The following is a 22,167-nucleotide window of genomic DNA, read 5'->3' on the forward strand; positions in this document are numbered from 1 at the left end:
TTCACGTGGTGGGACCTTGGACTCTCGGGTCTGCCCGTTTGAGTTCTGGTGTCTCTAGCTCGAAAACTGAGCGTGTGACAGCAGTTTGAAAGTTTGACAAAAGTTTATGGACATTTTTCCATTCATTCCTAAGGGAGAAAAGATGAAACTTCAAATGCTTACTGTGCGAAAACTATGCAACTTTTCCAAAAGCTGTATACAAGCCCGCATCCCACAGGGCAGCTCTACGAGACAAACTTTGAACGGAGTCGATATCTCGAAAACTGTGGGCGGAGTTAACCGGACAAGAATGAACGATCCTCAGAATGAAGGGCAGCAAACGTAACACTAGAGGTCTGCATTTCCAGGAGGAAACGCGAGATGTTGCGCCGCCGAAACCCCCGTCCCCCGATCCGCGTCTTTCCCGCTTAAAGCGAGGTCCTCGATACGGTAAACCCGCGTGGGTCACTAGGCGACGCTTATGGTGAAGGAGTTTACTGCTAAGCTGTCGGTAGTGGGATGTTAAGAGAGCACTCTCCCACAGCAGTTTACATTGGACTCTATGGAGCTCTGTAGGCCGTGAATGGAAAACGGGGTCAAAGGTCATGAAGCGGGTGGGCTATCGGCCCATAATTTCACGTGGGGGGACCGTGGACTCTCGGGTCTGCCCGTTTGAGTTCTGGTGTCTCTAGCTCGAAAACTGAGCGTGTGACAGCAGTTTGAAAGTTTGACAAAAGTTTATGGACATTTTTCCATTCATTCCTATGGGAGAAAAGATGAAACTTCAAATGCTTACTGTGCGAAAATTATGCAACTTTTCCAAAAGCTGTATACAAGCCCGCATCCCACAGGGAAGCTCTACGAAACAAACTTTGAACGGAGTCGATATCTCGAAAACTGTGGGCGGAGTTAACCGGACAAGGAATGAAGATCCTCAGAATGAAGGGCAGCAAACGTAACACTAGAGGTCTGCATTTCCAGGAGGAAACGCGAGATGTTGCGCCGCCTAAATCCCTGCCCCCCGATCCGCGTCTTTCCCGCTTAAAACGAGGTCTTCGATACGGTAAACCCACGTGGGTCACTAGGCGACGCTTATGGTGAAGGAGTTTACTGCTAAGCTGTTGGTAGTGGGATGTTAAGAGAGCACTCTCCCACAGCAGTTTACATTGGACTCTATGGAGCTCTGTAGGCCGTGAAAGGAAAACGGGGTCAAAGGTCATGAAGCGGGTGGGCTATCGGCCCATAATTTCACGTGGTGGGACCGTGGACCCTCGGGTCTGCCCGTTTGAGTTCTGGTGTCTCTAGCTCGAAAACTGAGCGTGTGACAGCAGTTTTAAAGTTTGACAAAAGTTTATGGACATTTTATCATTCTTTCCTATGGGAGTAAAGATGAAATTCAAATGCTTCCTGTGCGAAAACTATGCAACTTTTCCAAAAGCTGTATACAAGCCCGCATCCCACAGGGCAGCTCTACGAAACAAACTTTGAACGGAGTCGATATCTCGAAAACTGTGGGCGGAGTTAAACGGACAAGAATGAACGATCCTCAGAATTAAGGGCAGCAAACGTAACACTAGAGGTCTGCATTTCCAGGAGGAAACGCGAGATGTTGCGCCGCCTAAACCCCCGCCCCCCGATCCGCGTCTTTCCCGCTTAAAGCGAGGTCCTCGATACGGTAAACCCGCGTGGGTCACTAGGCGACGCTTATGGTGAAGGAGTTTACTGCTAAGCCGTCGGTAGTGGGATGTTAAGAGAGCTCTCTCCCACAGCAGTTTACATTGGACTCTATGGAGCTCAGTAGGCCGTGAAAGGAAAACGGGGTCAAAGGTCATGAAGCGGGTGGGCTATCGGCCTATAGTTTCACGTGCTGGGACCGTGGACCCTCGGGTCTGCCCGTTTGAATTCTGGTGTCTCTAGCTCGAAAACTGACCGTGTGACAGCAGTTTGAAAGTTTGACAAAAGTTTATGGACATATTTCCATTCATTCCTATGGGACAAAAGATGAAACTTCAAATGCTTACTGTGCTAAAACTATGCAACTTTTCCAAAAGCTGTATACAAGCCCGCATCCCACAGGGAAGCTCTACGAATGAAACTTTGAACGGAGTCGATATCTCGAAAACTGTGGGCGGAGTTAACCGGACAAGAACGAACGATCCTCAGAATGAAGGGCAGCAAACGTAACACTAGAGGTCTGCATTTCCAGGAGGAAACGCGAGATGTTGCGCCGCCTAAACCCCCGTCCCCCGATCCGCGTCTTTCCCGCTTAAAGCGAGGTCCTCGATACGGTAAACCCGCGTGGGTCACTAGGCGACGCTTATGGTGAAGGAGTTTACTGCTAAGCTGTTGGTAGTCGGATGTTAAGAGAGCACTCTCCCACAGCAGTTTACATTGGACTCTATGGAGCTCAGTAGGGCGTGAATAGAAAACGATAAATTTTGAATTCCACCTTTAAAAACAATTCCACCTTAAGAAACCCAGAATTGTATTGAAATGTCCACATCACAGGCCAAAAGCAAAAAAAGATGGCCAATACATTTTAAATACCACCTTAATAAAAATTCCACCTTAAGAAACCCACAGTTGTATTGACACGTCCACCTTTAAAAATGACCACTTTAAATAAAGCTTAAAATGTCGAAAAGACAGCCAGTATATTGTGAATGAGGTATTCTTTAAAAATTCCACCTTAAGAAACCCTGGATAATTAAGACGTCCCCCTTAAAAATGACCTTTAAAGTGTTACAGACTGCCTGTGTATTTCTGTGGCCCTCACAGCTCTTCCCCTCAGTCTCTGCCTCTGCCCCTCCCCCTCCCCCCTCTGTCTCTCTCACACGCATGCTCACAGAATACAACTGACAGACTCATGATTCAATGAATTTCGACCGGGGAGCACCCTCCAAAAAATCACCCGTAGCTCGAAAACTTTTCCCAACCAAAATTGAACGAAGCATACCGTAGCGACAAGGAGAGTCTTGTGCTCGAGATGGTGTAAAAATTTTTGCACTTTGAGCGAGATTTGATGGTGTAATTACGAGTTAAAAACAGGCAAAGTTTTGAAAATCTGCGTGCCGACCCGCTCTTAAAATACATTGAGCTCTATGGGAGGAAAACCCTCCCAAGTGTCAAACAAAAATTCATAACTCAAGAACGGTATTCTCAAACGGTCTGAAACTTACAAGTTTGAGAAAGGGGAAATTTCTCTACCATTTAAAATTTAAATGAAGTCTGTAGGTGAAAGTATAAGGAAGTTATGGTGAAATGTTCGGCAGAAAATTGAAAAAGAAAAAAAATAATTTCAATGGGTTCCTATGGGAGCGTACCCACCCTCCGAACAAATGCTTATAGCTCGGAAAGTTTTCCTCACATCACTTAACCGTATATACCGTTGCGACAAGGAGAGTCTGGGGATCGATATGGTATAAAAAATTTGCAGATTAAGTGAGAATTGAGCATGTTATGACGAGTTAAAAACAGGAGAAAATTTTAGAAACCGCACTCTGAGCTGCTCCAAAAATACATTGAACCCTATGGGAGCCGAAACCGTCCCTAGTGCCGAACAAAAATTCATAACTCAAAAACCGTATTTTCAATAATGTTCAAATTTAGAGGTCTCAGAAAGGACAAGTTTCTCTACCATTTAAAATTTAAATGAAGTTTCTAGGTGAAACTATGAGGAAGTTATGGCGATTTGTTCGGCTGAAAAGTGAAAAAACGGCTTTTTGCCACTGAAACTACAGTGGATGACATCACCCCCACTCTAAGAGCCTCCCATTGAAATGAATGGAGGGATTTTGAAGGAGGAAAAGAAAGGGAAGGATGAGTGCAAAAATTCCGAAAACGGAAGTGATGGGAGCCGGTACGCCCGGGTCCGACCGTCTGAAATCCCGTGTCCGTAGCTTGAAAAATGACCGAGTTAGAGCACTTTGAAAATTAATTCCATAGAAATGACTGGGGAAAAACAGAGCGAAAAACGAGTGTAGCGGACGAACGAGTGCGGGTATCGGAAAGCTGTATACAAGCCCACATCGTCGCTATAGGACGCACGATTTCCAGGTGGAACGGAGTCGATAGCTCGAAAGCTGCGGGACTAGTTAAGCGGACAAGGAAACGTGGAATAATAAAAATAATAATAAAAATAATAATAATATGACTTACGGATAACAATATATTGCGCCGCTGCTTAAAGCAGCAGGCGCAACATAACTAGAGGTCTGCATTTCCAGGAGGAAACGCGAGATGTTGCGCCGCCTAAACCCCCGTCCCCCGATCCGCGTCTTTCCCGCTTAAAGCGAGGTCCTCGATACGGTAAACCCGCGTGGGTCACTAGGCGACGCTTATGGTGAAGGAGTTTACTGCTAAGCTGTCGGTAGTGGGATGTAAAAAGAGCACTCTCCCACAGCAGTTTACATTGGACTCTATGGAGCTGTGTAGACCGTGAATGGAAAACGGGGTCAAAGGTCATGAAGCGGGTGGGCTATCGGCCTATAATTTCAGGTGGGGGGACCGTGGACCCTCGGGTCTGCCCGTTTGAGTTCTGGTGTCTCTAGCTCCAAAACTGACCGTGTGACAGCAGTTTGAAAGTTTGACAAAAGTTTATGGACATTTTTCCATTCATTCCTATGGGAGAAAAGATGAAACTTCAAAGGCTTACTGTGCGAAAACTATGTAACTTTTCCAAAAGCTGTATACAAGCCCGCATCCCACAGGGAAGCTCTACGAAACAAACTTTGAACGGAGTCGATATCTGGAAAACTGTGGGCGGAGTTAACCGGACAAAAATGAACGATCCTCAGAATGAAGGGCAGCAAACGTAACACTAGAGGTCTGCATTTCCAGGAGGAAACGCGAGATGTTGCGCCGCCTAAACCCCTGCCCCCCGATCCGCGTCTTTCCCGCTTAAAACGAGGTCCTCGATACGGTAAACCCACGTGGGTCACTAGGCGACGCTTATGGTGAAGGAGTTTACTGCTAAGCTGTCGGTAGTGGGATGTTAAGAGAGCACTCTCCCACAGCAGTTTACATTGGACTCTATGGAGCTCTGTAGGCCGTGAAAGGAAAACGGGGTCAAAGGTCATGAAGCGGGTGGGCTATCGGCCCATAATTTCACGTGGTGGGACCGTGGACCCTCGGGTCTGCCCGTTTGAGTTCTGGTGTCTCTAGCTCGAAAACTGAGCGTGTGACAGCAGTTTTAAAGTTTGACAAAAGTTTATGGACATTTTTCCATTCTTTCCTATGGGAGTAAAGATGAAATTCAAATGCATCCTGTGCGAAAACTATGCAACTTTTCCAAAAGCTGTATACAAGCCCGCATCCCACAGGGCAGCTCTACGAAACAAACTTTGAACGGAGTCGATATCTCGAAAACTGTGGGCGGAGTTAAACGGACAAGAATGAACGATCCTCAGAATTAAGGGCAGCAAACGTAACACTAGAGGTCTGCATTTCCAGGAGGAAACGCGAGATGTTGCGCCGCCGAAACCCCCGTCCCCCGATCCGCGTCTTTCCCGCTTAAAGCGAGGTCCTCGATACGGTAAACCCGCGTGGGTCACTAGGCGACGCTTATGGTGAAGGAGTTTACTGCTAAGCTGTCGGTAGTGGGATGTTAAGAGAGCACTCTCCCACAGCAGTTTACATTGGACTCTATGGAGCTCTGTAGGCCGTGAATGGAAAACGGGGTCAAAGGTCATGAAGCGGGCGGGGTATCGGCCTATAATTTCACGTGGCGGGACCGTGGACTCTCGGGTCTGCCCGTTTGAATTCTGGTGTCTGTAGCTCGAAAACTGAGCGTGTGACAGCAGTTTGAAAGTTTGACAAAAGTTTATGGACATTTTTCCATTCATTCCTATGAGAGTAAAGATGAAACTTCAAATGCTTACTGTGCAAAAACTATGTAACTTTTCCAAAAGCTGTATACAAGCCCGCATCCCACAGGGAAGCTCTACGAAACAAACTTTGAACGGAGTCGATATCTCGAAAACTGTTGGCGGAGTTAACCGGACAAGAATGAACGATCCTCAGAATGAAGGGCAGCAAACGTAACACTAGAGGTCTGCATTTCCAGGAGGAAACGCGAGATGTTGCGCCGCCTAAACCCCCGCCCCCCGATCCGCGTCTTTCCCGCTTAAAGCGAGGTCCTCGATACGGTAAACCCGCGTGGGTCACTAGGCGACGCTTATGGTGAAGGAGTTTACTGCTAAGCTGTCGGTAGTGGGATGTTAAGAGAGCACTCTCCCACAGCAGTTTACATTGGACTCTATGGAGCTCAGTAGGCCGTGAATGGAAAACGGGGTCAAAGGTCATGAAGCGGGTGGGCTATCGGCCTGCACTTTGAGCGAGATTTGATGGTGTAATTACGAGTTAAAAACAGGCAAAGTTTTGAAAATCTGCGTGCCGACCCGCTCTTAAAATACATTGAGCTCTATGGGAGGAAAACCCTCCCAAGTGTCAAACAAAAATTCATAACTCAAGAACGGTATTCTCAAACGGTCTGAAACTTACAAGTTTGAGAAAGGGGAAATTTCTCTACCATTTAAAATTTAAATGAAGTCTGTAGGTGAAAGTATAAGGAAGTTATGGTGAAATGTTCGGCAGAAAATTGAAAAAGAAAAAAAATAATTTCAATGGGTTCCTATGGGAGCGTACCCACCCTCCGAACAAATGCTTATAGCTCGGAAAGTTTTCCTCACATCACTTAACCGTATATACCGTTGCGACAAGGAGAGTCTGGGGATCGATATGGTATAAAAAATTTGCAGATTAAGTGAGAATTGAGCATGTTATGACGAGTTAAAAACAGGAGAAAATTTTAGAAACCGCACTCTGAGCTGCTCCAAAAATACATTGAACCCTATGGGAGCCGAAACCGTCCCTAGTGCCGAACAAAAATTCATAACTCAAAAACCGTATTTTCAATAATGTTCAAATTTAGAGGTCTCAGAAAGGACAAGTTTCTCTACCATTTAAAATTTAAATGAAGTTTCTAGGTGAAACTATGAGGAAGTTATGGCGATTTGTTCGGCTGAAAAGTGAAAAAACGGCTTTTTGCCACTGAAACTACAGTGGATGACATCACCCCCACTCTAAGAGCCTCCCATTGAAATGAATGGAGGGATTTTGAAGGAGGAAAAGAAAGGGAAGGATGAGTGCAAAAATTCCGAAAACGGAAGTGATGGGAGCCGGTACGCCCGGGTCCGACCGTCTGAAATCCCGTGTCCGTAGCTTGAAAAATGACCGAGTTAGAGCACTTTGAAAATTAATTCCATAGAAATGACTGGGGAAAAACAGAGCGAAAAACGAGTGTAGCGGACGAACGAGTGCGGGTATCGGAAAGCTGTATACAAGCCCACATCGTCGCTATAGGACGCACGATTTCCAGGTGGAACGGAGTCGATAGCTCGAAAGCTGCGGGACTAGTTAAGCGGACAAGGAAACGCGGAATAATAAAAATAATAATAAAAATAATAATAATATGACTTACGGATAACAATATATTGCGCCGCTGCTTAAAGCAGCAGGCGCAACATAACTAGAGGTCTGCATTTCCAGGAGGAAACGCGAGATGTTGCGCCGCCTAAACCCCTGCCCCCCGATCCGCGTCTTTCCCGCTTAAAGCGAGGTCCTCGACACGGTAAACCCGCGTGGGTCACTAGGCGACGCTTATGGTGAAGGAGTTTACTGCTAAGCTGTTGGTAGTGGGATGTTAAGAGAGCACTGTCCCACAGCAGTTTACATTGGACTATGTGGAGCTGTGTAGGCCGTGAATGGAAAACGGGGTCAAAGGTCATGAAGCGGGTGGGCTATCGGCCCATAATTTCACGTGGTGGGACCTTGGACTCTCGGGTCTGCCCGTTTGAGTTCTGGTGTCTCTAGCTCGAAAACTGAGCGTGTGACAGCAGTTTGAAAGTTTGACAAAAGTTTATGGACATTTTTCCATTCATTCCTATTGGAGAAAAGATGAAACTTCAAATGCTTACTGTGCGAAAACTATGCATCTTTTCCAAAAGCTGTATACAAGCCCGCATCCCACAGGGAAGCTCTACGAATGAAACTTTGAACGGAGTCGATATCTCGAAAACTGTGGGCGGAGTTAACCGGACAAGAATGAACGATCCTCAGAATGAAGGGCAGCAAACGTAACACTAGAGGTCTGCATTTCCAGGAGGAAACGCGAGATGTTGCGCCGCCTAAACCCCTGCCCCCCGATCCGCGTCTTTCCCGCTTAAAGCGAGGTCCTCGACACGGTAAACCCGCGTGGGTCACTAGGCGACGCTTATGGTGAAGGAGTTTACTGCTAAGCTGTTGGTAGTGGGATGTTAAGAGAGCACTCTCCCACAGCAGTTTACATTGGACTCTATGGAGCTCAGTAGGGCGTGAATAGAAAACGATACATTTTGAATTCCACCTTTAAAAACAATTCCACCTTAAGAAACCCAGAATTGTATTGAAATGTCCACATCACAGGCCAAAAGAATCTTAAAAGCAAAAAAGATGGCCAATACATTTTAAATACCACCTTAATAAAAATTCCACCTTAAGAAACCCACAGTTGTATTGACACGTCCACCTTTAAAAATGACCACTTTAAATAAAGCTTAAAATGTCGAAAAGACAGGCAGTATATTGTGAATGAGGTATTCTTAAAAAATTCCACCTTAAGAAACCCTGGATAATTAAGATGTCCCCCTTAAAAATGACCTTTAAAGTGTTACAGACTGCCTGTGTATTTCTGTGGCCCTCACACCTCTTCCCCGTCAGTCTCTGCCTCTGCCCCTCCCCCTCCCCCCTCTCTCTCTCTCACACGCACGCTCACAGAATACAACTGACAGACTCAGGATTCAATGAATTTCGACCGGTTGCGCACCTTCCAAAAAACCTCAAATATCTCAAAAACTTTTCCAGGTCCAAAAATGAACAAAGCATACCGTAGCGACAAGGAGAGTCTGGTGCTCGAGATGGTGTAAAAATTTTTGCACTTTGAGCGAGATTTGATGGTGTAATTACGAGTTAAAAACAGGCAAAGTTTTGAAAATCTGCGTGCCGAGCCGCTCTTAAAATACATTGAGCTCTATGGGAGGAAAACCCTCCCAAGTGTCAAACAAAAATTCATAACTCAAGAACGGTATTCTCAAACGGTCTGAAACTTACAAGTGTGAGAAAGGGGAAATTTCTCTACCATTTAAAGTTTAAATGAAGTCTGTAGGTGAAAGTATAAGGAAGTTATGGTGAAATGTTCGGCAGAAAATTGAAAAAGAAAAAAAATAATTTCAATGGGTTCCTATGGGAGCGTACCCACCCTCCGAACAAATGCTTATAGCTCGGAAAGTTTTCCCCACATCACTTAACCGTATATACCGTTGCGACAAGGAGAGTCTGGGGATCGATATGGTATAAAAAATTTGCAGATTAAGTGAGAATTGAGCATGTTATGACGAGTTAAAAACAGGAGAAAATTTTAGAAACCGCACTCTGAGCTGCTCCAAAAATACATTGAACCCTATGGGAGCCGAAACCCTCCCTAGTGCCGAACAAAAATTCATAACTCAAAAACCGTATTTTCAATAATGTTGAAATTTAGAGGTGTTAGAAAGGACAAGTTTCTCTACCATTTAAAATTTAAATGAAGTTTCTAGGTGAAAGTATGAGGAAGTTATGGTGAATTGTTCGGCTGAAAAGTGAAAAAACGGCTTTTTGCCACTGAAACTACAGTGGATGACATCACCCCCACTCTAAGAGCCTCCCATTGAAATGAATGGAGGGATTTTGAAGGAGGAAAAGAAAGGGAAGGATGAGTGCAAAAATTCCGAAAACGGAAGTGATGGGAGCCGGTACGCCCGGGTCCGACCGTCTGAAATCCCGTGTCCGTAGCTTGAAAAATGACCGAGTTAGAGCACTTTGAAAATTAATTCCATAGAAATGACTGGGGAAAAACAGAGCGAAAAACGAGTGTAGCGGACGAACGAGTGCGGGTATCGGAAAGCTGTATACAAGCCCACATCGTCGCTATAGGACGCACGATTTCCAGGTGGAACGGAGTCGATAGCTCAAAAGCTGAGGGACTAGTTAAGCGGACAAGGAAACGCGGAATAATAAAAATAATAATAAAAATAATAATAATATGACTTACGGATAACAATATATCGCGCCGCTGCTTACAGCAGCAGGCGCAACATAACTAGAGGTCTGCATTTCCAGGAGGAAACGCGAGATGTTGCGCCGCCTAAACCCCCGTCCCCCGATCCGCGTCTTTCCCGCTTAAAGCGAGGTCCTCGATACGGTAAACCCGCGTGGGTCACTAGGCGACGCTTATGCTGAAGGAGTTTACTGCTAAGCTGTCGGTAGTGGGATGTTAAGAGAGCACTCTCCCACAGCAGTTTACATTGGACTCTATGGAGCTCTGTAGGCCGTGAATGAAAAACGGGGTCAAAGGTCATGAAGCGGGTGGGCTATCGGCCCATAATTTCATGTGGCGGGACCGTGGACTCTCGGGTCTGCCCGTTTGAATTCTGGTGTCTCTAGCTCGAAAACTGAGCGTGTGACAGCAGTTTGAAAGTTTGACAAAAGTTTATGGACATTTTTCCATTCATTCCTATGGGAGAAAAGATGAAACTTCAAATGCTTACTGTGCAAAAACTATGCAACTTTTCCAAAAGCTGTATACAAGACCGCATCCCACAGGGCAGCTCTACGAAACAAACTTTGAACGGAGTCGATATCTCGAAAACTGTGGGCGGAGTTAACCGGACAAGAACGAACGATCCTCAGAATGAAGGGCAGCAAACGTAACACTAGAGGTCTGCATTTCCAGGAGGAAACGCGAGATGTTGCGCCGCCTAAACCCCTGCCCCCCGATCCGCGTCTTTCCCGCTTAAAGCGAGGTCCTAGATACGGTAAACCCGCGTGGGTAACTAGGCGACGCTTATGGTGAAGGAGTTTACTGCTAAGCTGTTGGTAGTGGGATGTTAAGAGAGCACTGTCCCACAGCAGTTTACATTGGACTCTATGGAGCTGTGTAGGCCGTGAATGGAAAACGGGGTCAAAGGTCATGAAGCGGGTGGGCTATCGGCCTATAGTTTCACGTGGTGGGACCGTGGACTCTCGGGTCTGCCCGTTTGAGTTCTGGTGTCTCTAGCTCGAAAACTGACCGTGTGACAGCAGTTTGAAAGTTTGACAAAAGTTTATGGACATGTTTCCATTCATTCCTATGGGAGAAAAGATGAAACTTCAAATGCTTACTGTGCGAAAACTATGTAAATTTTCCAAAAGCTGTATACAAGCCCGCATCCCACAGGGAAGCTCTACGAATGAAACTTTGAACGGAGTCGATATCTCGAAAACTGTGGGCGGAGTTAACCGGACAAGAATGAACGATCCTCAGAATGAAGGGCAGCAAACGTAACACTAGAGGTCTGCATTTCCAGGAGGAAACGCGAGATGTTGCGCCGCCTAAACCCCCGTCCCCCGATCCGCGTCTTTCCCGCTTAAAGCGAGGTCCTCGATACGGTAAACCCGCGTGGGTCACTAGGCGACGCTTATGGTGAAGGAGTTTACTGCTAAGCTGTCGGTAGTGGGATGTTAAGAGAGCACTCTCCCACAGCAGTTTACATTGGACTCTATGGAGCTCTGTAGGCCGTGAATGGAAAACGATACATTTTGAATTCCACCTTTAAAAACAATTCCACCTTAAGAAACCCAGAATTGTATTGAAATGTCCACATCACAGGCCAAAAGAGTCTTAAAAGCAAAAAAAGATGGCCAATACATTTTAAATACCACCTTAATAAAAATTCCACCTTAAGAAACCCACAGTTGTATTGACACGTCCACCTTTAAAAATGACCACTTTAAATAAAGCTTAAAATGTCGAAAAGACAGCCAGTATATTGTGAATGAGGTATTCTTTAAAAATTCCACCTTAAGAAACCCTGGATAATTAAGACGTCCCCCTTAAAAATGACCTTTAAAGTGTTACAGACTGCCTGTGTATTTCTGTGGCCCTCACAGCTCTTCCCCTCAGTCTCTGACTCTGCCCCTCCCCCTCCCCCCTCTGTTTCTCTCACACGCACGCTCACAGAATACAACTGACAGACTCATGATTCAATGAATTTCGACCGGTGGCGCACCTTCCAAAAAACCTCAAATATCTCAAAAACTTTTCCAGGTCCAAAAATGAACGAAGCATACCGTAGCGACAAGGAGAGTCTGGTGCTCGAGATGGTGTAAAAATTTTTTGCACTTTGAGCGAGATTTGATGGTGTAATTACGAGTTAAAAACAGGCAAAGTTTTGAAAATCTGCGTGCCGACCCGCTCTTAAAATACATTGAGCTCCCCCGTCCCCCGATCCGCGTCTTTCCCGCTTAAAGCGAGGTCCTCGGTACGGTAAATCCGCGTGGGTCACTAGGCGACGCTTATGGTGAAGGAGTTTACTGCTAAGCTGTCGGTAGTGGGATGTTAAGAGAGCACTCTCCCACAGCAGTTTACATTGGACTCTATGGAGCTCTGTAGGCCGTGAAAGGAAAACGGGGTCAAAGGTCATGAAGCGGGTGGGCTATCGGCCCATAGTTTCACGTGGTGGGACCGTGGACCCTCGGGTCTGCCCGTTTGAGTTCTGGTGTCTCTAGCTCGAAAACTGACCGTGTGACAGCAGTTTGAAAGTTTGACAAAAGTTTATGGACATTTTTCCATTCATTCCTATGGGAGTAAAGATGAAACTTCAAATGCTTCCTGTGCGAAAACTATGTAACTTTTCCAAAAGCTGTATACAAGCCCGCATCCCGCAGGGAAGCTCTACGAAACAAACTTTGAACGGAGTCGATATCTCGAAAACTGTGGGCGGAGTTAACCGGACAAGAATGAACGATCCTCAGAATGAAGGGCAGCAAACGTAACACTAGAGGTCTGCATTTCCAGGAGGAAACGCGAGATGTTGCGCCGCCTAAACCCCCGCCCCCCGATCCGCGTCTTTACCGCTTAAAGCGAGGTCCTCGATACGGTAAACCCGCGTGGGTCACTAGGTGACGCTTATGGTGAAGGAGTTTACTGCTAAGCTGTTGGTAGTGGGATGTTAAGAGAGCACTGTCCCACAGCAGTTTACATTGGACTCTATGGAGCTGTGTAGGCCGTGAATGGAAAACGGGGTCAAAGGTCATGAAGCGGGTGGGCTATCGGCCTATAGTTTCACGTGGTGGGACCGTGGACTCTCGGGTCTGCCCGTTTGAGTTCTGGTGTCTCTAGCTCGAAAACTGACCGTGTGACAGCAGTTTGAAAGTTTGACAAAAGTTTATGGACATGTTTCCATTCATTCCTATGGGAGAAAAGATGAAACTTCAAATGCTTACTGTGCGAAAACTATGTAAATTTTCCAAAAGCTGTATACAAGCCCGCATCCCACAGGGAAGCTCTACGAATGAAACTTTGAACGGAGTCGATATCTCGAAAACTGTGGGCGGAGTTAACCGGACAAGAATGAACGATCCTCAGAATGAAGGGCAGCAAACGTAACACTAGAGGTCTGCATTTCCAGGAGGAAACGCGAGATGTTGCGCCGCCTAAACCCCCGTCCCCCGATCCGCGTCTTTCCCGCTTAAAGCGAGGTCCTCGATACGGTAAACCCGCGTGGGTCACTAGGCGACGCTTATGGTGAAGGAGTTTACTGCTAAGCTGTCGGTAGTGGGATGTTAAGAGAGCACTCTCCCACAGCAGTTTACATTGGACTCTATGGAGCTCTGTAGGCCGTGAATGGAAAACGATACATTTTGAATTCCACCTTTAAAAACAATTCCACCTTAAGAAACCCAGAATTGTATTGAAATGTCCACATCACAGGCCAAAAGAGTCTTAAAAGCAAAAAAAGATGGCCAATACATTTTAAATACCACCTTAATAAAAATTCCACCTTAAGAAACCCACAGTTGTATTGACACGTCCACCTTTAAAAATGACCACTTTAAATAAAGCTTAAAATGTCGAAAAGACAGCCAGTATATTGTGAATGAGGTATTCTTTAAAAATTCCACCTTAAGAAACCCTGGATAATTAAGACGTCCCCCTTAAAAATGACCTTTAAAGTGTTACAGACTGCCTGTGTATTTCTGTGGCCCTCACAGCTCTTCCCCTCAGTCTCTGACTCTGCCCCTCCCCCTCCCCCCTCTGTTTCTCTCACACGCACGCTCACAGAATACAACTGACAGACTCATGATTCAATGAATTTCGACCGGTGGCGCACCTTCCAAAAAACCTCAAATATCTCAAAAACTTTTCCAGGTCCAAAAATGAACGAAGCATACCGTAGCGACAAGGAGAGTCTGGTGCTCGAGATGGTGTAAAAATTTTTTGCACTTTGAGCGAGATTTGATGGTGTAATTACGAGTTAAAAACAGGCAAAGTTTTGAAGATCTGCGTGCCGACCCGCTCTTAAAATACATTGAGCTCCCCCGTCCCCCGATCCGCGTCTTTCCCGCTTAAAGCGAGGTCCTCGGTACGGTAAATCCGCGTGGGTCACTAGGCGACGCTTATGGTGAAGGAGTTTACTGCTAAGCTGTCGGTAGTGGGATGTTAAGAGAGCACTCTCCCACAGCAGTTTACATTGGACTCTATGGAGCTCTGTAGGCCGTGAAAGGAAAACGGGGTCAAAGGTCATGAAGCGGGTGGGCTATCGGCCCATAGTTTCACGTGGTGGGACCGTGGACCCTCGGGTCTGCCCGTTTGAGTTCTGGTATCTCTAGCTCGAAAACTGACCGTGTGACAGCAGTTTGAAAGTTTGACAAAAGTTTATGGACATTTTTCCATTCATTCCTATGGGAGTAAAGATGAAACTTCAAATGCTTCCTGTGCGAAAACTATGTAACTTTTCCAAAAGCTGTATACAAGCCCGCATCCCGCAGGGAAGCTCTACGAAACAAACTTTGAACGGAGTCGATATCTCGAAAACTGTGGGCGGAGTTAACCGGACAAGAATGAACGATCCTCAGAATGAAGGGCAGCAAACGTAACACTAGAGGTCTGCATTTCCAGGAGGAAACGCGAGATGTTGCGCCGCCTAAACCCCTGCCCCCCGATCCGCGTCTTTCCCGCTTAAAGCGAGGTCCTCGATACGGTAAACCCGCGTGGGTCACTAGGCGACGCTTATGGTGAAGGAGTTTACTGCTAAGCTGTTGGTAGTGGGATGTTAAGAGAGCAGTCTCCCACAGCAGTTTACATTGGACTCTATGGAGCTCTGTAGGCCGTGAATGGAAAACGGGGTCAAAGTTCATGAAGTGGGTGGGCTATCGGCCTATAGTTTCACGTGGTGGGACCGTGGACCCTCGGGTCTGCCCGTTTGAGTTCTGGTGTCTCTAGCTCGAAAACTGAGCGTGTGACAGCAGTTTTAAAGTGTGACAAAAGTTTATGGACATTTTTCCATTCATTCCTATGGGAGTAAAGATGAAACTTCAAATGCTTACTGTGCGAAAACTATGTAACTTTTCCAAAAGCTGTATACAAGCCCGCATCCCACAGGGAAGCTCTACGAATGAAACTTTGAACGGAGTCGATATCTCGAAAACTGTGGGCGGAGTTAACCGGACAAGAACGAACGATCCTCAGAATGAAGGGCAGCAAACGTAACACCAGGAGGAAACGCGAGATGTTGCGCCACCTAAACTCCTGCCCCCCGATCCGCGTCTTTCCCGCTTAAAGCGAGGTCCTCGGTACGGTAAACCCGCGTGGGTCACTAGGCGACGCTTATGGTGAAGGAGTTTACTGCTAAGCTGTCGGTAGTGGGATGTTAAGAGAGCACTCTCCCACAGCACTTTACATTGGACTCTATGGAGCTCTGTAGGCCGTGAAAGGAAAACGGGGTCAAAGGTCATGAAGCGGGTGGGCTATCTGCCCATAATTTCACGTGGTGGGACCGTGGACTCTCGGGTCTGCCCGTTTGAGTTCTGGTGTGTCTAGCTCGAAAACTGACCGTGTGACAGCAGTTTGAAAGTTTGACAAAAGTTTATGGACATTTTTCCATTCATTCCTATGGGAGTAAAGATGAAAGTTCAAATGCTTACTGTGCGAAAACTATGTAACTTTTCCAAAAGCTGTATACAAGCCCGCATCCCACAGGGCAGCTCTACGAAACAAACTTTGAAGGGAGTCGATATCTCGAAAACTGTGGGCGGAGTTAACCGGACAAGAATGAACGATCCTCAGAATGAAGGGCAGCAAACGTAACACTAGAGGTCTGCATTTCCAGGAGGAAACGCGAGATGTTGCGCCGCCTAAACCCCTGCCCCCCGATCCGCGTCTTTCCCGCTTAAAGCGAGGTCCTCGACACGGTAAACCCGCGTGGGTCACTAGGCGACGCTTATGGTGAAGGAGTTTACTGCTAAGCTGTTGGTAGTGGGATGTTAAGAGAGCACTGTCCCACAGCAGTTTACATTGGACTATGTGGAGCTGTGTAGGCCGTGAATGGAAAACGGGGTCAAAGGTCATGAAGCGGGTGGGCTATCGGCCCATAATTTCACGTGGTGGGACCTTGGACTCTCGGGTCTGCCCGTTTGAGTTCTGGTGTCTCTAGCTCGAAAACTGAGCGTGTGACAGCAGTTTGAAAGTTTGACAAAAGTTTATGGACATTTTTCCATTCATTCCTATGGGAGAAAAGATGAAACTTCAAATGCTTACTGTGCGAAAACTATGCAACTTTTCCAAAAGCTGTATACAAGCCCGCATCCCACAGGGAAGCTCTACGAATGAAACTTTGAACGGAGTCGATATCTCGAAAACTGTGGGCGGAGTTAACCGGACAAGAACGAACGATCCTCAGAATGAAGGGCAGCAAACGTAACACTAGAGGTCTGCATTTCCAGGAGGAAACGCGAGATGTTGCGCCGCCTAAACCCCTGCCCCCCGATCCGCGTCTTTCCCGCTTAAAGCGAGGTCCTCGATACGGTAAACCCGCGTGGGTCACTAAATCAAATCAAATTTATTTATATAGCGCTTTTCACAACTGATGTTGTCACAAAGCAGCTTCACAGAATTCCAGTAAGACAAGATTTGACATGAAATGTAAAGACAAATGTAAAACCCTCAAGTGAGCAAGCCAGGGGCGACAGTGGCAAGGAAAAACTCCCCCAGCTGAGGAAGAAACCTTGGGAGGAACCAAGGCTCACAAGGGGTGACCCATCCTCCTCTGGTCAATCTACTGGTGATGATAGTTAGTAGTCCATGAGAACTTCAGTGTAGGGACAGCTTCAAGGCACTTGGTGGTTGCTGGAGCGTGGACAGCTGGTCTGAAGCGTGGAGGAGGATCTCGACAGTCATCCATCAGTGTCCAGACAGACAGGTGGGCAGTCGTTTACTCGGAAAGATGTAAAGGGATGGAATTAGTTTTGAACTGTTTTGTGTTTGTAAAGTAGAAAATATGAAAATTTCCAGAGTGTGGCTAATGACTCCGGCAGATCTGACTATGACAGCATTAACTAAAAGGAGAGAACCAGGAGGACACACAGACACGGGAGCATCCTGAAACACTGGCATCCCTCCGCTCCACCGTCAACAAACCTGAGTGATCGCGAGAAACGGCGGGACGACAGCACCAGCATCTCAGTTTACTATAATTCCCTGTGTCCATGGACCCCCCGGATCTGCCGCCTTTATCTATGGGGGAGCATTAGCTACCAAATGATAAACTAAACAAATGAGTTTTTAGCCTACATTTGAAGATTGCGACTGTGTCTGAGTCCCGAACATTTTCTGGAAGATCATTCCAGAGTTGGGGGGCTTTATAAGAAAAGGCTCTTCCCCCAGCTGAGGCCTTCTGAATTCTGGGAACATTTAAAAATCCAGTATTCTGTGATCTGAGTGAACGTGGGGGCTCATAATAGGAAATTGTATCTTGAAGATATTCAGGAGCAAGCCCATGTAGAGCTTTATATGTTAATAACAAAATTTTGTAGTCAATGCGGAATTTAACAGGCAGCCAATGAAGTGATGATAAAACTGGGCTGATATGTTCAAATTTTCTAGTTTTAGTGAGGACCCTAGCTGCAGCATTTTGAACTAGTTGAAGTTTTCTTAAATTGCTGCTGGTGCATCCTGACAGTAGTGCGTTACAGTAGTCAAGCCTTGAAGTAATAAAGGCATGTACTAATGTTTCTGCGTCCTGGAGGGATAAGGCATTTCTAATCTTAGCAATATTGCGAAGATGTAAAAAAGCTGTCCTAGTGATACTACCTATGTGTTGATCAAATGATAAATCCGGGTCAATTATGACACCAAGATTTTTTGCTGCTGAACCAGGTTTAACTGGAAAGTTAGCTAGATTTAAAATTAAGTCTGATAATTTATTTCTTGTCACTTTTGGACCCAAAAGCAGGACCTCTGTTTTGTTGCTGTTTAGAAGGAGGAAATTACGCAACATCCAGCCTTTCACGTCTTTTACACAGTCCTCTATTTTCTTTAATCTGTGTTTGTCATCGGGCTTGGCTGAAATATACAATTGTGTGTCGTCTGCGTAACAGTGAAAGTTAATGTCATGGTTTCTTATAACTGTGCCTAGCGGTAACATGTATAATGTAAATAATAATGGTCCTAAAATAGAGCCTTGTGGAATTCCAAATCTTACTTTAGAATAATTTGAATTTAGATTGTTTACTTTTACGAATTGATAACGTTCCGTTAAGTAAGATTTAAACCATAATAGGGCTGTCCCTGTGATTCCAACCATGTTTTCTAACCTTTCTATGAGAATATTGTGGTCTATTGTATCGAAGGCTGCGCTTAGGTCAAGAAGCACCAACAGGGATACGTGGCCTTGATCAGAGGCAAGAAGAAGATCATTTGTTATCTTGACTAGAGCTGTCTCTGTACTATGATGTTGCCTGAATCCAGATTGGAATTTTTCATATATATGATTCTTATGTAGATATGAACTAAGTTGTTGGGCCACAGCTTTTTCTAAGATCTTAGACAGAAATGGCAAATTAGAAATAGGCCTGTAATTAGACAGTGTACTAGCATCAAGATTTGGTTTCTTGATCATAGGTTTAATAACTGCTAGTTTAAAAGCTTTGGGTACATGGCCCAGACTAAGCGATGAGTTTACTATAGTTAAAAGAGGATCAATAATAGCTGGTAGTACTTCTTTGAGCAACTTTGTGGGAATTGCATCAAGTGTGCAAGTTGTACAGTTTGCGGAGGTGATAATCTTCTCTAGTTCTAATTGTGGGAGTGGGCAAAAGGTTTCAAGTCTTTCTTTTACAGTTATATTATGTTTTATTTCATTCACATCAGGTGGCAGCCAGGATGGATTTGATCCTGTGGCTAGAGTTTGTTGTCTAATATTCTCAATTTTATTATTAAAAAAGTCCATAAAATCTTTACTGGTGAGAGTTGCTGGAATTAGTTGTTCGGAACCTGCTTGATTTTTTGTAATTCTAGAAAACACACTAAACAGTGCTCTCGGATTATTTTTATTATGGGAGATCAGCGAGGCCAGATATGCTGAGCGAGCTTTAGTGAGGGCATTTCTATACTCTATAAGGCTGTCCTTCCAGGCAGAATGGAACACTTCAAGCTTGGTTGATCGCCATTTCCGCTCTAGTTTTCGTAATGTTTGTTTTAAAGTACGGGTCTTATCGTTATACCATGGTGCGAGCTTTTTCTGTCTTATACTTTTATGTTTAAGTGGTGCTACCTTTTCTAAAGTAGATCGACAGGTATTTTCTAGGTAATCAGTTAGTACATCTAGGTCCATTTGGTCTGATGGAGTTGGAACTGGGGTCGATAGTTCTGGTAGGTTTTCTATAAATTGTAGGGCGGTAGATGGTTTTATTATACGCCTTGTAGAATAGCGAGGGTTCTTACATATATTATGGATAAAACGTAGCTCATATGAAATTAAGTAATGATCGGAGATTGCTGAGGATTGCGGTAAGATATTAATTTTGTCAATGTTAAGACCTAGTGTCAGAACTAAGTCTAAAGTGTGGCTGCAGTAGTGTGTAGGCCCTGTTACATTTTGAGTAATACCAATAGAGTCTAAGATTGAGGTAAATGCCTTTTTTAGTGGGTCACTTTCCTTCTCAAAATGGATATTGAAATCTCCTACAATTATAACTTTATGATTGCACACCGCTAGGTTTGTAGCAAAATCGCTGAATTCTTTCAGAAATTCTAAGTAAGGCCCTGGTGGTCTGTAAATGTTGCATAATAAAAATGCGTCCTTTTTTGTGACCGGATTTGTAATAATAGTGGAGAGAACCTCAAAAGAAGAGAAGGTGTCACATTGTTTAAGACTAATTTCTAGGGTATTTTGGTAAATTACACATACTCCACCTCCTTTGCCTGATATTCTTGGGCTATGTGCATAATTATAGCCTAGGGGGGTGGCTTCATTTAGTGCTAAATATTCATTTGGTTTAACCCACGTTTCCGTGAGACAGAAAACATTGAATTTATGATCACTTATAATATCATTTACGATGAGTGCTTTTGAGTTTAGTGATCTTATGTTGAGTAACCCAAATTTTAGTTCTGAGGTGTTGCTGCTAGGTGTTGTGTATGATTTAATATTGATTAGGTTGCTGAAACAGGCTGATTTTGTTTTTCTACTTTTACATTTAGTTCGGGGGAAAGACACAGTCTCAATACAGTTGAACCTGGGTGACGTCTCAAGACAGTTCGCAGACGGTCGGTTTAGCCTGTCTGTCTGCGGCCTGGTCCCGGCTCTGGATTGTCAGCAGCTATCTACACTACTCTGCCGACTAACTAAAAGACTATGTGCTATACTGCAAGAAAGTAAGGCAGCACCCTCCCGCGTGGGGTGGATACCATCCCTACCTATAAGACCAGGCTTGCCCTCAAAACGTAACCAATTGTCTATAAAGCCCACTTGATTTTCGGAACACCACTTGGACATCCAGCAGTTTAACGCCCAAAGTCTGCTGTAAGCTTCGTCGCCACGCCGCATTGGTATGGGACCAGAGCAGATTACGGCATCGGACATAGTCTGGGCCAGTTTAATCACCTCTGTAATATTACCCTTAGTTACCTCAGACTGCCGCAGACGAATATCATTGGCCCCTACATGAATGACTACCCTCGAATATCTCCTATTAGCTAACAGTCTAAGGTTGCCACTAATATCCGGCGCTCTGGCTCCCGATAAACAGCTAACTGTTACTGCCGGCGCCCCTAAAGGAGTAGCTAATTTCACATGCCGAACAATAGAGTCTCCTATAACCAGAGCACTCTTAACAGGCTCCTCAGCGGGTGCTTCGCTGAGCGGGGCAAACCTGTTTGACACGCGAATCGGAGGAGCGTGGTGTCCCGGTGGGCTAGCTTTGGCCTCAGCGTTAGCATCAACCTTAGCTTTCCGGCTATGACGCCGAGACGTCACCCATTCACCCCGCTGTGAGGGCTCTAACGCCGGAGTCGTGGGGGTGCTAACTCTCCCTAAGGCACCCGGAGTTGCTAACACTGAATCTCGCTGTTTATCCCTCAACAATAATAAGCTCCGGATGCGCACTTCTAGCTGGTCCACTTTATCCACCAGAGAGCTAACTAGCTGACACTTACTACAAATACAACCACTATATTTATCGCTAGAGGTGGAAAAGGGCGTTAAACTAAACATGCCACACTCTGAGCAGGCAAAACAGCCAGTAGTAGCCATGGAATTGCAGGTACTTACCGCTTTTAGTGAATTTTAGTAACTTACACCAAGAACGTTACTCCAGGGTCCGGTGGCAGTTTTAGTGCCTCTGTAATGAATATTCCTGCGGAGACAATCTAAAAGATAGATCTATGGATGGTTAGTAGGTTATAAAAACAGATATAAATATAGAAATAACAATGGAAACGAGTAAACAGGAAATCCCGAGCGATCAAAACAGCTTCCAAACGGGTACAGAAACAGCCAAACGGGTTGCCCACTAGGGCACTAGGGTTGTCACTAGGCGACGCTTATGGTGAAGGAGTTTACTGCTAAGCTGTTGGTAGTGGGATGTTAAGAGAGCAGTCTCCCACAGCAGTTTACATTGGACTCTATGGAGCTCTGTAGGCCGTGAATGGAAAACGGGGTCAAAGTTCATGAAGTGGGTGGGCTATCGGCCTATAGTTTCACGTGGTGGGACCGTGGACCCTCGGGTCTGCCCGTTTGAGTTCTGGTGTCTCTAGCTCGAAAACTGAGCGTGTGACAGCAGTTTTAAAGTGTGACA

At 45.5% G+C, this 22,167-nt stretch overlaps 1 protein-coding gene across 1 annotated transcript; it reads right to left on the minus strand.

Moving 5' to 3' along the window:
* Positions 1-19,413: 19,413 nt before the first annotated feature.
* Positions 19,414-21,638, minus strand: LOC136692712 (uncharacterized). The gene has a single exon (XM_066666328.1). It carries the CDS (start codon positions 21,621-21,623, stop codon positions 20,685-20,687), a length of 939 nt encoding a protein of 312 aa, XP_066522425.1. The 5' UTR covers positions 21,624-21,638; the 3' UTR covers positions 19,414-20,684.
* Between the last annotated feature and the right edge of the window lie 529 nt (positions 21,639-22,167).

Source organism: Hoplias malabaricus, chromosome 3 (assembly GCF_029633855.1).
Source record: "Hoplias malabaricus isolate fHopMal1 chromosome 3, fHopMal1.hap1, whole genome shotgun sequence".
NCBI classification, from domain to species: Eukaryota; Metazoa; Chordata; class Actinopteri; order Characiformes; family Erythrinidae; genus Hoplias; species Hoplias malabaricus.